Below are 14,549 nucleotides of genomic sequence, written 5' to 3'. Positions count from 1 at the left end.
GATCGTAAACTAATTTCTCGAGTGAATGAGAAATTAATGTCTAATGAAGGGTTGATCTAGTATGATCGGATGGAAGTTTTGACTTGCACACAAGTTGGGTTTATGGATACGATTATATAAATGCTAACTTGGGTATGCATGAATGTCAATTCATATGAAACCATTGAGAGATGTGAAATAATTGATTGATTAAAAGATTAATCATAATTGTAATATTAAATAATTGATTAATTAATATTTATAATAGATTAGTAAATAATTAATTAGATTAATCAATTGAATTAATTAATGATAATTGATTATGGTTTAAGTGAAAATACACATAGCGGGATCCTCTGGACCAGGGGTCACTTATATAGGTGTGATCCATAGAACCCTACCTATGAATGAACTAGTCTATTCTTTGAACCGGAAAGTGGGATATAGAGGATCCGTGCTAAAAAAAACATACCTCATGTCTTTTCACCTCTTGGAAGAAGTTTTTCACCTCTTAGAAATAATCCTTTATCTCCATAAAAGAAACATCATTCTTTCTACTCAAATCACTCATTTTTCACTCAATTCTCATGTTGTGAATTCTCTTCTTAAATTCTCATTTCTTAAGAGTTTCAAGGCTTCGAAAGTTTGACCTGACTTGAAATTTAGAATACTCCTATTTCAAGACGTAAGTTGTTGTATCTTGAGAGATAATCGTTGATAAACCGTAAGCACTTGGGTGGGATAATATTGTCTTAAAGAAAGAAGGTTTAGCCTGTACTTCAACCTTAATACTCTTATCCATAGGGATAAGTTTATCCAAAAAGGATGTGCTGATATTTGAAGGGATAACTTGACAACCGATGAAAGTAAGTCAACAATGAGAATACCGAAAGAAGTATGGCCATTACATAAAAGAATATCTTGATAACAAAAAAAGTGTGTCGAGAGTTAAAATAGAATAATGTCCATATCGTCATACCGAGCTCCACTGATTCGAGTCATCAACTCATCGTTGAGATGACTAACCGGACCTAATTGTTAAATCAACACTGACGATCCATATATATATATATATATATATATTCTCAACATTAGTTTTTCAGATATGTTTGATCTATAATTATTTACACATCAACTCTTATGATTAATAAGAATATTAAAGAACCTCATTGAAACCAATCATCTTATTGCAAAACTTTAGAAACTACGTTACCAATTAGTACAATGCTCATTTTAATAAATTACGGCTTACTATAAGCTGAAGATAATCATTTCGCCCAATAATAACACAAGCAGCACAATAATCCAGAATTGTTTAAATGTCCTTAGACGCGGAAACATCTGATGATTTTATGTAGTTGAATGTGAAGAGATGTACCCATAAATCTGGAGCTCCAATTTCATGCTTTCTACCTGCATTTTCCGTTCTGGCAGCACTCAGCAGGTCATGGTAATGACAAGAGGGAGAGTCGGAGGGAGGTAGCCTTTGGCATGGACAACATTGTTATGTTAATTTCTCCGGCAAGAAAAGATAGCGAAACCGAGAGTCAAAAGGTAGGACTCCAAAATTCCGGGAAGCGAGGATCCTTTGTCGTCGCTGCGACATGCACTGCTGAACAAAGTTTGCTTGTTGTTGAGGAAGAAATTGAGAGACCCAAGTTGCAAAGTTGGTATCGTCCACAAGGCTTCTGGCAAAAAAGTAGAGAATTTTTGGCACTAGTAATTTCCCCTTGTGGTTCATTCCAACTGAAGCTCGTACATAGTCTTTTTGTGCCTCCTGAAGCTCTTCCTTCACGTTTGTGGGACTATAGATCTTCACCTGTAAACCACTTGAATGTTATCCATATAGAAAATATTCTCTTTCGAGGAAAAGAACTTCGATCAACATAATTGATATAGGAAATGCATTTTCTAAAAGAGAAGTTAGAAACAATATTACCGCTGGGGAAGAGTATGACCCACAACTTAGAGCAAATGCCACAAGTGGCTCAAATGTGTCGATTGAGAACTTTTTCTGCTCTTCAGATAATTTTATTTTGTGAAGAGCAAGCAATATAGCCTGCGAATAGATAATAACGATAACAACACTGTGTAATATATTCAAAGAACAACAAACGAATAGGCTCCCTATTTAGCAGTATTTCACATACTGTTTGCGGTCTGTGTACGGGTGGCTTCATTTTCAGTATTCCATATTCAATGGCAGAAGCACTAAATGAATGGCCTCCAACTGTGTATGCTGCCTAATTTTAGAGATAAGAGCAAGTCAATTTATAAGTGCAAAATATTCCCCGAGAGGAAAAATATTGAAGGAGAAATAATGTTTATTGAACCTTCTGCATCAGGGAAAATAATTTCATATCACTCCTTGGAACACCATATGCAAGATAAGCCTGCATTTTATGACGGAAAATATTCAAATCCTTCTTGCCTACAGTAAACATGTCTTTTTCCTAAAGCAAACTAGTATATAGTTTTGGGTTCGGTAGCTTACATGCATGATGAGCGCGTTGTATAAGTTTATCCAAAACGCCATTTTTTCATCACCGTTAAGATGGACTGGGTTTACTTCTGCTAGTTGCTCGATCAGTGTTCTGTCTAATTCAAGGATATTAGCATAACAAAGAAAAATCAAACAATTAATGGGTTGATAAAATTTCAACCCAACTCGATTAAATTGTTTAACGGGGCAGGTCAACCCGACGTACCCAACCTAAATTGACGGCTCTAATTGGAACCTTGGCCACCGGATACATAATAGCAAGTTAGTGGCTTTACCATTATTTATCACTTGTCTTCTAAACCACAAGAGGGTTATGAATATTACATAGTAAAATTGACTGTGTTTGAGATCTAGGAACAAAAATGAACTCCCATATTTGGTGAAGATTTATAAAATAAAAAAAATGTATTTGCTCTACAAAAAAAAAGTGTCAGTTTGCTCAAGAATATACAGTTCCGTTGTTGTACACTGATTATTATTAAATGAGATCTTCCAATACTATGAATTTTTGCGCACTTATTAACAATTTTGATGTGCTTTACCAAGAACTGTTAGAAATAGTTTGACTAGTACAAGATAAGGCCACAATCATAGTATGATAGTAAATCAACATTGTAAGACTACAACAGAAGCAAAGCTTCATTGCTTTCACCTAGCTCGAGATATTATTATAGTTATAATCTAAATAAAAAAATGATCTAATAAATGAAAGATATTAATTTTTTATTTTTAATATATTAAATGTACAAAACTTATAAGATATGAATTTCTTTTTTTATCTTATTGAATATAATTTTTTTTTAAAAAATAACAATTGTGTTTATTCATTAATTGTTTATGAATTTTATTCATGATTATTAACAAATTGAACTCACTAGTATTTGAGTTGTGTTATTTTATTTATTTTTTACATATTGATTATAAACGTGATCTTATTGAGTGGAGTATTGAACTTGTCCATGATCACCTATTCATTTACAGCCCTATGTGACTGAAAGGTAACAATTCACAAATGCAAAATTAAGATAAACACAGATTGGAAAGATATGTATATAAAAAAATCTAGGTATTTAAATTAAAAGAGAAAATATTGAACAGAAAGTACCTGAACCGTCTAAGTGCACCAGCAGCATATTCAAGTTGCCTTTTCTCCACTGACATCCAGGAGACTTCAGTCACCAAACTATAATTACCAATATCAGCCCAACACAGTTTTCCATGAACTCTGTATGGATCAAATGAGGTTCCAGTGGCTAAAATTTCATTATTATATTGCAGACCAATTCGAGGACTATCGGCCCATGATGAAATTGATGGTTCAGACATCGAGCAATGTGATGAATTTGAAAAATTCTCCGCCGGTGATGAAGGAATGTAAATAATGTCAGAGGATGACATTCGTGATGATACCGTAGAAACATCAGCTAACGAGATGAATATATTTTTCATACAACGAACTATTTCTTCAGATAGCTGATTGGGATGCTTCCACAGGCCTTTGATGGGGATCTGTTTTCTGAAACTGTCAGTTGGTACTTGGTGACAAATGTCTTCCTCTAATAACTTCTGTTCTTGATTAAGCACGCTGCCTACTGTATCCTGACAAAATCACAGCCCATTACAAATTTAGACCAGCACATAGACCTATGAAACACAACATAGCTTATATTCATAAGCTGTTGATTGTCACCTCCAGATTTTGGAGATCAATAGAACTGGGTGCAGTGTTACTTCTACCTTATTTTTTTCCTTATTTCAAATACAATTCCTATTAACTTGCATGACAATTTCCAGCTTATAGTTGACAAAATTTACAAGTACAATAATTTGTTTGTGAAGTACTAGAGGCTTGTTCATACTTCTTATGACAAGGTTGGACCAGCAAATACTGGTTGTATGTACTACTCCAATAGCGTGCAGTACTCTACAAGGCTTCAAACTCATCATATAATGCAGATAACGTATGTGCAACCATTTGATGAGTTTAAAGAATATTTCTGTTACTCCATTTGATGTGAATGGCATCGAGAATATATTTTTTAAATCTATGAAAGTAACAGAAAAGAAAAGGGAACATGCCATTTCAAAGGTCAATTCTAAGATTAGGTTAGAGATGCAACAATAGAAACATTCCATTGAAAAGTTACATACTGTTCTTTGCTTAGGATAAAATTAACTCATTTATATTTTTTTTTAAAAAATGAAAACGGGAAAAGGTTTACATTTTCTGCTTTTTTAGCAGGGCAGATTTTTGATGGCTGGGTAGGCAATTGTTTTAATTGATACTCCGCAAGTCTTCTTTCATTTCTTTCTTGAATAAGCTTAAAATGCAAAGAGATCATCTCTTCCTCTAATCTGGAAACAGTCATCTCTACTGATGCTATATTGGACAGCAATTCCTGTACCTGCAAACAACACCCAGGCATTTCTTTGCATTATAAAATGCTTTGAAATATGAAACTGGGAATAACTAACAAAATGGAATGCATTCCATATAACTATCCATTTGTAGTAAAACGCCATGTTTTTTTAAAGTACAACTCATTGGAACATTGCAATATATAGATGATAATCCAGAGAAAGATTGATTATATCTAAGGATCAAGGAAAGCTGCATCCAGATATTGTGTTGATGGTTTCATTTTTTTTTTTTTTTTTTTTTTGCAGAATTTTCAAAAATAGAAAGGTATTCCCAACAGGCTTTTAAAACATGGAGAAAAAAAAAGAGAGCTTGTAAGAGTTTGTCTAGCAACTTTGGTCCGATATTTAATTTTTTAAGGGAGTTGAGGACATTAAAATATAGATGTAATTGTTGGAATGTATACTAAAAGCCTAGCTTTTTATATAAACATTTACTTAGAAATAAGAATCATATTGGTCAAATATCTACATTTATAAGTTAAGTGTAGTTGTTCGATTAATTTATATTGTAGATAACATGGTGTGTGGTATAACACACAGAAGATCATGTTATCAATTCCTTATAAATTATAAACAGTAGCTCACGACTGAGATGGAAGGAGCAAACCATTGGAATAGTCATAGTGTAATTAGATATTAATTTATCTTAACTGATAAAGTACACTAGTACACTCTGAGTGTATTGAGTAGGACCATTTAAGGTAAGTTCTTTTTATACTGACTTAATAAAAGAACAAGACCTTAGTTATTATGGAAGTGTGTGCTTTTAATCCTAATATAATAACAAGCACATATATTTAGTATTTATTTCTTTGACTTATCAAAGGATGAGATTTAGCTCGATAAATCAATAGGCCCGATAAGTTGGGAAATGATATTACTTATAGTGTGTGTTGTTGATTATAGAAGGAAACTGTGTCCTAATAATCTAGGTTGATAATGTCCCCAAGAGGAGCTCATAAGAATTGTCATGTTAAACCCTGCAGGTGGACTTAGTCCGACACGATAATAAGGTTGAGTGGTACTACTCTTGGACTAAGATATTAATTAAAGTGAGTTGTCAGTAACTCAATTAATTAATAGGCATCCGACATCTTAAACACAGGGAGATTAACACACTCATGATAAGAAGGAGCCCAAAATGTAATTTGGAATTGGTGTGGTAGTTCAATAATAATTCTTTAGTGGAATGAATTATTATTGATGAAATTAAGTTGGGTGTTCGGGGAGAACACGGAAAGCTTAATTTCATCGGGAGACCAAAACCAATTCCTCCTCTCGATCTCTATCGTAGTCTCTTATTAATAAAGTATTATACCCACCTTTATACTCATCCTAAGATGGCTGGCCAAGCAAGTTTGGAACCCAAGCTTGGATCGACCAAGCAAATAGGATGAGCCAAGTTGTGTGGCCGGCCCTAGCTTGAATCCAAGTTTGGTGTGACCAACTACATTAAATTAAAAAGGATTTTATTTTTTAAATCTTTCTTATGTGGATACCATGGTTTTAAAAGAGAGTTTAAAATTTAAATCTTTCCTTTTATAGCTTTCTACAAAAGATTAAGTGAAAGGTTTGATATCTTTCCTTATTTGTAGTTAAAAGGAAGATTTTAATTTTTGATAAAACTTTCCTTTTATGAAATCATCCTCATGATTTTAAAAGAGAGTTTTAAAATTAAATCTTTCCTTTTATAGTTTCTACAAAAGATTAAAAAAGATTTGATATCTTTCCTTATCTGTAGATTGAAAGGAAGATTTTAATTTTTGATAAAATTTTCCTTTTATGAAACCATGTTCATGATTTTAAAAGAGTTTTAAAATTAAATTTTTCCTATTATAGTTTCTACAAAAGATTAAGCAAAGATTTGATATCTTTCCTTATTTGTAGATTGAGAGGAAGATTTTAATTTTAAAGATAACTTTCCTTTTTGGAAATCATCCACATGTTTTAATAGAGAGATTTTAATTTATAAAATTTCCTTTTATAACCAACCATGAAGGGAAAAATTAATAGAGAAATTTTTATTTTAAAAATTTCCGGGAACAAATTAGGAAGTTTTAATTCTTGTGATTAAAACTTTCCTTGCTTGGAGAATTAGAGGTGGCCGGCCACTTTAATAAAAGAAAAGGAAATTATTTTTTACAAATTAAATTTTCCTTTTCATGGCAAAGAAAAAAGGAAATTTTTATTAAAACTTTCCTTAGTTGCCAAGACCAAGGATTATAAAAAAGAGGGAGGGAGTGCCTTCACAATAAGAACTCTCTTCTATTCCTCTCCTCTCTTCCTTGGTGTGGTTGGCCCTCTTATTCTCCTTTTTCCTTTTTCTTTCTTCTCCTTGGCCGAACCTCATCATCTCTTGGAGCTTGGAAGGTGGCCGGATCTTGCTAGGAGAAGAAGGAGGAAAAGGAGGCATTGTTTCTAGCATCCCTTGGAGCTTGGTGGTCGAGACTTGCTATCTCTTGGAGAAATTTGCTTGACCGAAACTTGGAAGAAGGAAGAAGAAGGGCTTGGCTGGTTCTCGTCTTGGAAGATCGTCGCTCACACGACGTTCGAGATAAGAAGAGGAATACGGTAGAAGATCAAGAGGTTGTTGCATACAAACAAAGGTATAACTAGTAATTATTTTCCACATCATACTAGTTTTTTCTTTGTATGAATTCCAAACACAAGACGCTAGAGATTCAAGATGTTCGGATTTGTTTCGAATTTGTGTTTCTTTTATTTTTTCGATCTTGTGATTCGATTGTTCCTTTTGGTTAAACCTAGAGTTATATAAGGAAATTAAATATTGAATTTCGTTAAGAGGCTTTGTCGAGGCAGTGGTAGATGTTCCCATACCCAAGAAGGCCAAGTGTCTCGCCATGTTTGACCTGGGAGCCGATTTCTGAAATAAATATTTAATTGAATTTGTAACATAGGTGGATTTGGATCTATAATGTTAAGTATCGTTTGCGATCCAAGTCTAAACCTCTAAGAACAGATAAGTTAAATTTGGAATCAATAATGTTAAGTTTCGTTTGCGATTCCGAATTTAATTTCTAAAGAACACAATAGGTTGTTAGGAAAGGTTCAGGACTTGTACAAAATTTTTGTACAATATTCCTAGGACCAACCAACAGTAATAAAATTATGTCTTGGAAAAAATATGCAGTGGAGGCACCATATATGCTGCAGTTGCAGAAGCATGCTAAAAAACATGTGCAATGCACATGAGTAATGCAAATGCACTGCATTGCATGACTACACAAATGAGTGCGATAAATGAAATTTACGAGGAACACATGAAGTGTGCATGTGAGACACTTCAAAATGCCTGGACCAGACACTTCAAAATGCCCATTGTGCCCATGTCATGACTGGACTTGGCACAACCTGTTAACATATCTCAGCAAACTTCACTTGAATACATAGGAAACAGGAAGTTACTCTCAAGTTTCTGTAGCAACATTCCTCCCTATAGACAAAACTCTAGTTATTAGATTTGCGCACTATAATTGGCCAATTGCAGCAACTTTGTTTCCAGGTTAAGTGAATCTCAAACTCTTCCGCACTAATGTTGCATAAAGTTAGTCCATCTTGTTATATATCCTAGAGAAAATTTGAACTCGATTTGATAATACCATTGTTGAGGATGAATTGATCCATAAGAAAAGCACTTACAAACTTTGAGGTTGACAATTGTTACTAGTGGACAAACTATCATTCTAACTTTCTGGCAACAATCTCCCAACATCTCCTATCCTCATCTCACAAACTGAAAAGTATCAAATAGATGCACAAAGAATTTGATATGAAATTTGTGGTGTTGATGCACACGATGTGAGAATAAAAAGGGAACTCAGTTGATATAGTTTTGTGTTGATTGCAAATATATACCTATTTTATTCAATTCACTACTCTCAAGTGTATGTCATGGGCATAAAACAATGCAGAAGTGGATCTGAACAGTAGTCTGGCGATAGAAATGATAACTATCCAGAACTTATCTATCTTACAAGACATTAAGAAACATAATGTTTGGTTTGGCAGCGTTAGTTTATATGTTAAATGGATCTCTATGGGATCGAAGAGGATACCTCATTTGGAAGGCATGTCAAATCAGATAGGGTCACAGCAGCATGCTCTAAAGCATTTTCAAGAACGACATGCAATTCCATTTCATCCTGCAACACTTGTTGGAGCCTATGAACCTGAAACATAATATCAGGTAACACTAATCTAGTAATAGAGAGAGAGAGAGCTAATATTTCATGAAGCTGAAAAAAAAGACACTTCATATCAATAGTCAATGTAGATTTTAACCAAAACATTTCTCTATCAAGTACTTATTGAAATCTGAATATCCTAATATTTTTGGTGACAAACAAATTGAATCACCAGATTCACCCAATCGAGAACATTATATCACAAGTTGGCAATCATTCTACAAAATCACAATGCAAACTAGGGCAATAGCGATTGACGATGAGCTCCAAGAGGCAGGTAGCAGAAACATGATACCACATATTACCTATGACATACTATAACCATTATCAAAAAATTAATTACAATAGAAGAGAAGAATAAAGTACACTTACATCCTGCTCCAGTTGAAACCTAGAAGAACGTTTGGAGAAGTTTCTTTTATACAACATCATGCTTCCAGCTTCTCCAACTTGATTATTTTCCTAAAATATTACTACAAGCTTAGAAATTTGGTAAGAATACAACGCTTTTGCACGCTTTTTCAAACTAAAAGTTGGATTACTTAGTAAAGCTTTAAGGCCTACCAGTAACAACTATGTATAATCAAGGAATCCTTGTTTTGTGTTTTTTGTTTGCAGGAAAAAAAATACAATAAGGAAGTAGGAGTTCTGAAAACATGGAATATATATTCATTGAGAAGGATTAATAGGAAAAGATATACAAAATACACCAATTTTACTATAATACATAAAACATTATCTGCCTCTGGTCAGACAGTAGCCAGTTGAGAGCCAAACATCATGAGGAAAACTAATGATACCATCTGAAAAGGGATTGAGAGCATAGAAGTCACCAGAGTGATTGCTGTTGTTGATGCTAAAGAACTAAGAAATAGAAATTGCATTTTTCTTTTTAAAATTTCTAAGTTTGTTCAAAAGGTAATCTGACTGCAAAATCAAATATAGATCATCATATACTGATTATCAGGAATAAAATAAAAAATGGTACTGGAAGTGGAAATTAGCAATTTAGCTGGTGAGTAGAGTTTGGCGGTGTGATTCTCTTTATTTGGAAGCAATGCGGAGTGGCATGCCTTGAAAGTTGAAACCAACCTGTGAGCGCCTATCTACCCGGAAATCATCTTGGTTACCCATCTTAACTCTCGCGTCATGATTTTGTTTTGGTTTCGGACAGTTAGGAATCGAATCTTTTCTGATTAAGAAGAGAGAAAAACAAAAGGGCTTAGTATAAGCACTGCTTCAAAAAAAACACAGAAAAAGCAGCGCCATCATGTGATTACATGTTCGTTTTGCATTTCAGAGCAGGCCGGTCACACATTCTACAAATTCGGAGCTTTATTAAATCACTAATGTATGCTGCTTTTGCCTGCCCAACAGTGGTAACAAGGAAACATATTAGTGAAGCGTATATTCCCAGTACGACAGTTCATAGAAAATGAAAAAAAAATGTTCGACATAATGTACTCAAGCATTGTTTCCTATTTCTTCGGTTCGTAGAAATTAAAACAGAACAGAGCCTTCGTAAGTCCTAATGTTCTTCCCTCTCATGTTCTTCCCTCTAGTTTCAAATGGCAAAGACCAAGAAAAGGCCTCCTTTTGCTCCGGTTTTAACCTCGCCCTTTGTGATCACGCAAGCAACGGATAAAGGGATAAATTTTGATTCACCAACCGGTCCAAAAACGTAGTTGTTATTCGAATCATCTCATACAGAAAATAAATCAAAACCCCCACAAACCAAACCATTATCGATGCAAAAGATTGGACAAGAAAGCGTGAGAAATAGACAGAATCATTCGATCTCCTTGCTTGCGGCTCAATCAATGAGGCTAAGCGAGCAGAGGACAGGGGTGAATGGAGGAGCGTTCTTGCAAGGAGAAAGAAGATCAAAATGTTACCTGGAGAAGAGTCGATTTGAGTCTCTGAGTGCAGAGAGATTCCAGCAAGATAGCAACTGGACATCGACTGGTATATATCTGTGTACCGACAAAGAGATCAAGAGTTCATCACAGATTTCAAATTTCAAACACGGACTTGGTTACTCCTAATATATTATTGAGCTGTTCTTATCATCCGTCTGTCGGAATGCTCCCGGTCCCAAATTCTCTCGTACCCACAAAATCTCCTCTCACACAGTCTGACGTGGCGTCCGATAGAGGAGATAATGAACTTTGGGAATCTCCGTTGCCCCTAGGGATGCTTTTCAGATTGGATGTCTTTGGCAAGGCAGGATACTCCATATTCACAGCAAAGGACTTCCAGGATCAACGTTCAGCGTGGTAGAAGAATACGAAACATGTTTCTTTGAAGACATTTGATCCTGATTCCTCGTTACAGTTGGGTCCCACGGCCATCATCTTTATTTTCCAGTCATAAATTAGAATTTGAGCGGATCGATCTTGGGCCACCCTGCTGGGCCTGGTTGACAACCTATTTGACTGTAACCCAGACGGCTCTTTTATGAGAGGAGAATAATCGCATGAGGTTGAGACGGTGTTGGAGCAAAGGCTTCTTCCCCGCCACCTCGCTTCCTCCCTCTAGAACCGATTCTGTCACCTCTCCTCGGCAGAGGTTGTCCCAAATATTTCGCAACCTGCCTTCCAAATCTTACCCTCCGCATCCACTCCAACGCGTCTGTCAGCCGCCTTCCCGTATCACCGAGGATTTCTGCTGCAGTCTTCTCGCTTCCTGCTCCATTTCTAGATCCTCGAGGCATGGATTATGCGTCCACAGCTTCATCATCAAGCTTGGTTTCCGTGACCAGCTCCCGCTGAGCAACCACCTCCTCGGTTTCTATTCCAAATGTTGTGGACTCGACATTGCACGCAAGTTGTTCGACGAATTGACCAACAGAGACGTTGTGACCTGGACGAGCATCATCGCGGCCTGCACGCAAACCCAGAAGCACCAGGAGGCGCTGGAGTTGTTCAAATGTATGCTAGTTAGTGATCCCTCTGTTGTTCCTAACGAGTTCACGTTCTCAAGCGCCGCCCGCTGCGCCGCCTCGCTCAGGTCACTTGACCTCGGAGTGCAGATCCATGCGCAGGTTCAACTGCACGGCCTTGCGGCCGATTCAGTGGTTGGAAGTGCTCTCTTGGACTGCTATGCAAAATGTGGGAGGCTGGAGGAAGCATTGACGATTTTCTCGTCCACGGAGAACAAGGATGTCGTCTCCTTGACCGCCATGATCTCAGCTCTCGTCGAAGCTGAGGATTGGACCAAGGCAATCCAGTTGTACTCGTTCATGATCGAGAGTGGCATTACGCCAACAGCATTCACCATCGCCAAGCTTCTCACGTCCTGCGGGCGCTTCTTTGGCCTCCGCGGCGGAAGGATGCTCCATGCTCACGTGATCCGTTTGGGGGTCGAGCTCAATCTGGTGCTGAAGACGGCGCTGGTTGACATGTATTGGAAATGTCAGTGGCCGCGCTATGCCATAAAAGTTTTCCGGCAGACACCGGACTCTGATGTCATGCTCTGGACGGCGATGATCACCGGATACTCCCAAGCAGGATACTACCAAGAGGCCATCACGATGTTCCAAAAGATGAAGAAGGGAGGGGCGGAGCCGAATGCCTTCACCTATGCCGCAGTCATCAGCACCTGTTCCTCTGTCCCTTCGCCAGATTTAGGGAAGCAGATACACTGCCAGGCGGTGAAGGCTGGATTGGTACCCGATGTATCGGTCGGCAATTCACTGGTTGACTTGTACGCCAAACACTCCACGGATCGGGATGAACCTATGCGTGCCTTCAGAGCAATCGCCACTCCTAACGTCGTCTCTTGGACTGCTCTTATAGCGGGGCTTGCTCGACTCGGAGCTGAACACCTGGCTTGCGCAGCTTTATTGGAGATGCAACTCGCGGGAATCGAACCCAATTCTTATACTTTGTCTACTATGCTCCGCAGTTTCAATTCTCCAGAAGCTCTGTCTCACGCACGGAAGCTCCACGCTTACATCATCAAAACCATGGTGAACTCATCGGATTTGGTCACCGGGAATGCTCTAGTCGACTTCTACGCGAGATGTGGGAGGGTGAACGAGGCATGGACCGTAGCGCACAGGATGATGCCTCGCAGAGACGTGCTAACGTATACCAGCTTGGCAAAGGGGATCAACCAGACGGGCCACTACCGGAGGGCGCTCTACCTGATCGCGCCCATGCACGAGCAGGACGTGAAGATCGATGGTTTCATCCTTGCTTGCTTCCTATCATCTGTTGCAGGGTTGTCAGCGAGGCAATTCGGCGAGCAGCTTCACGGCTTCTCACTTAAGTCCGGACTGCTGAGCGTAGTTTCGGTCTCCAATGGCCTTATCGACGTGTATGGTAAATGCGGGGCCGTAGACGAAGCGCGCAGGGTCTTCACAACGATGAAGGAGCCAAATGTAGTATCGTGGAACGGATTAATTTCCGGCCTAGCGTCGAACGGCCAGTTCGCCGCAGCTCTGTCAGCGTTTGAGGACATGCGGTTGGTGAGTGCGCGTCCTGACGAGGTCACCTTCTTGCTGGTCTTGCAAGCATGCAGCCACAGTGGGCTGGTCGACTCAGGCGTCGACTTTTTCAACTCCATGCACGAGCACGACGTAGTGCCGCGGCGAGAGCACTACGTTTGCTTGGTGGACATGCTGGGGCGAGCGGGGAGGCTTGAGGCTGCGGCATGTACCATAGAAACGATGCCATTGAAACCGGATGTCTCAATCTACAAGACTTTGTTGGCTTCCTGCAGGCGTCATCGGAACCTGGTTCTTGGAGAGTGCACGGCGAGGAAGGCGATGGAGATCGATCAGTCAGATCCGACTATCTACGCGCTGCTCGCGGGATTGTATGACGACGCAGGGAAAGTGGAATGGGGTGAGCAGATTCGGAGGATGATGAGGGAGATCATACCAAAGAGGGAGGCTCGAATCTGATCGAACTGGTAGCCCACAATTGATGCTGCATATGAGAGCACCATGCAGGAACAGCTAGGAAGTTTTGTTTTAATGAGTCAATCGACATGTATTATGTCGAAAAATAAAAATCTCTTGTTTTCCCCCTCTGCAATAGTTAGATCGCAAAAATTGTCAACCTACTTGCATCTGCAGAGTATTGAATCAACGTCCATATGTATTATCTTGGAGGCCGGATCCTCTGCCCCTATAATTGTCTGACCTAGTGTCCCATTTATTAAACGTCAAAAACTTAAACAGTGTTAAAAACGTGACTCTACTTTACCTCTCCCAAAATCCAACCCGTGTTTTTATTATTTTGTGCCCTAAAAAACCTGCGGCGTCGGCGACTTCCAGCAACCATCTCCAATGTGCACTGGCGGAGACAGAGGGGCATGAGGGGGCACCCCTTGCTTCTGACAAAAAACATAAAAATTAAATATATAATCATGATTAAAAATAAAAGGAATAATTATAATTTCTTAAATTTATTGGATTTTTTCAAAAAATGTCA

At 38.1% G+C, this 14,549-nt stretch overlaps 2 protein-coding genes across 2 annotated transcripts; one reads left to right on the top strand and one right to left on the bottom strand.

Moving 5' to 3' along the window:
• Positions 1 to 1,148: 1,148 nt before the first annotated feature.
• Positions 1,149 to 11,589, bottom strand: LOC122051401. The gene is made up of 12 exons (XM_042612538.1): positions 11,004 to 11,589; positions 10,389 to 10,474; positions 10,201 to 10,300; positions 9,481 to 9,570; positions 8,980 to 9,093; positions 4,705 to 4,887; positions 3,588 to 4,081; positions 2,474 to 2,573; positions 2,313 to 2,372; positions 2,130 to 2,222; positions 1,919 to 2,038; positions 1,149 to 1,798 (listed from the first exon to the last, which is right to left on the bottom strand). Exons 2-12 carry the CDS (start codon positions 10,424 to 10,426, stop codon positions 1,484 to 1,486), a joined length of 1,707 nt encoding a protein of 568 aa, XP_042468472.1. The 5' UTR covers positions 10,427 to 10,474; positions 11,004 to 11,589; the 3' UTR covers positions 1,149 to 1,483.
• Positions 11,572 to 14,152, top strand: LOC122051393 (pentatricopeptide repeat-containing protein At5g52850, chloroplastic-like). The gene has a single exon (XM_042612524.1). It carries the CDS (start codon positions 11,585 to 11,587, stop codon positions 14,015 to 14,017), a length of 2,433 nt encoding a protein of 810 aa, XP_042468458.1. The 5' UTR covers positions 11,572 to 11,584; the 3' UTR covers positions 14,018 to 14,152.
• Positions 14,153 to 14,549: the final 397 nt, after the last annotated feature.

This window comes from Zingiber officinale, chromosome 1B (assembly GCF_018446385.1).
Source record: "Zingiber officinale cultivar Zhangliang chromosome 1B, Zo_v1.1, whole genome shotgun sequence".
Taxonomy (NCBI): domain Eukaryota; kingdom Viridiplantae; phylum Streptophyta; class Magnoliopsida; order Zingiberales; family Zingiberaceae; genus Zingiber; species Zingiber officinale.
Note: the sequence above shows the minus strand (reverse complement) of the source record. Positions and strands in the feature narration are given on the sequence as shown.

What these genes read in the sequence shown, in the direction of transcription:
- LOC122051401 (XM_042612538.1), bottom strand. Translation starts at nt 10,426, where the DNA reads ATGTGTGACCGGCCTGCTCTGAAATGCAAAACGAACAT. An exon ending in TATTTTCCCTGATGCAGAAG is followed by an intron (nt 2,223 to 2,312) that starts GTTCAATAAACA and finishes CTCTAAAATTAG; the next exon opens with GCAGCATACACAGTTGGAGG. An exon ending in GGTCATACTCTTCCCCAGCG is followed by an intron (nt 1,799 to 1,918) that starts GTAATATTGTTT and finishes AGTGGTTTACAG; the next exon opens with GTGAAGATCTATAGTCCCAC.
- LOC122051393 (XM_042612524.1), top strand. Translation starts at nt 11,585, where the DNA reads ATGAGGTTGAGACGGTGTTGGAGCAAAGGCTTCTTCCCCGCCACCTCG.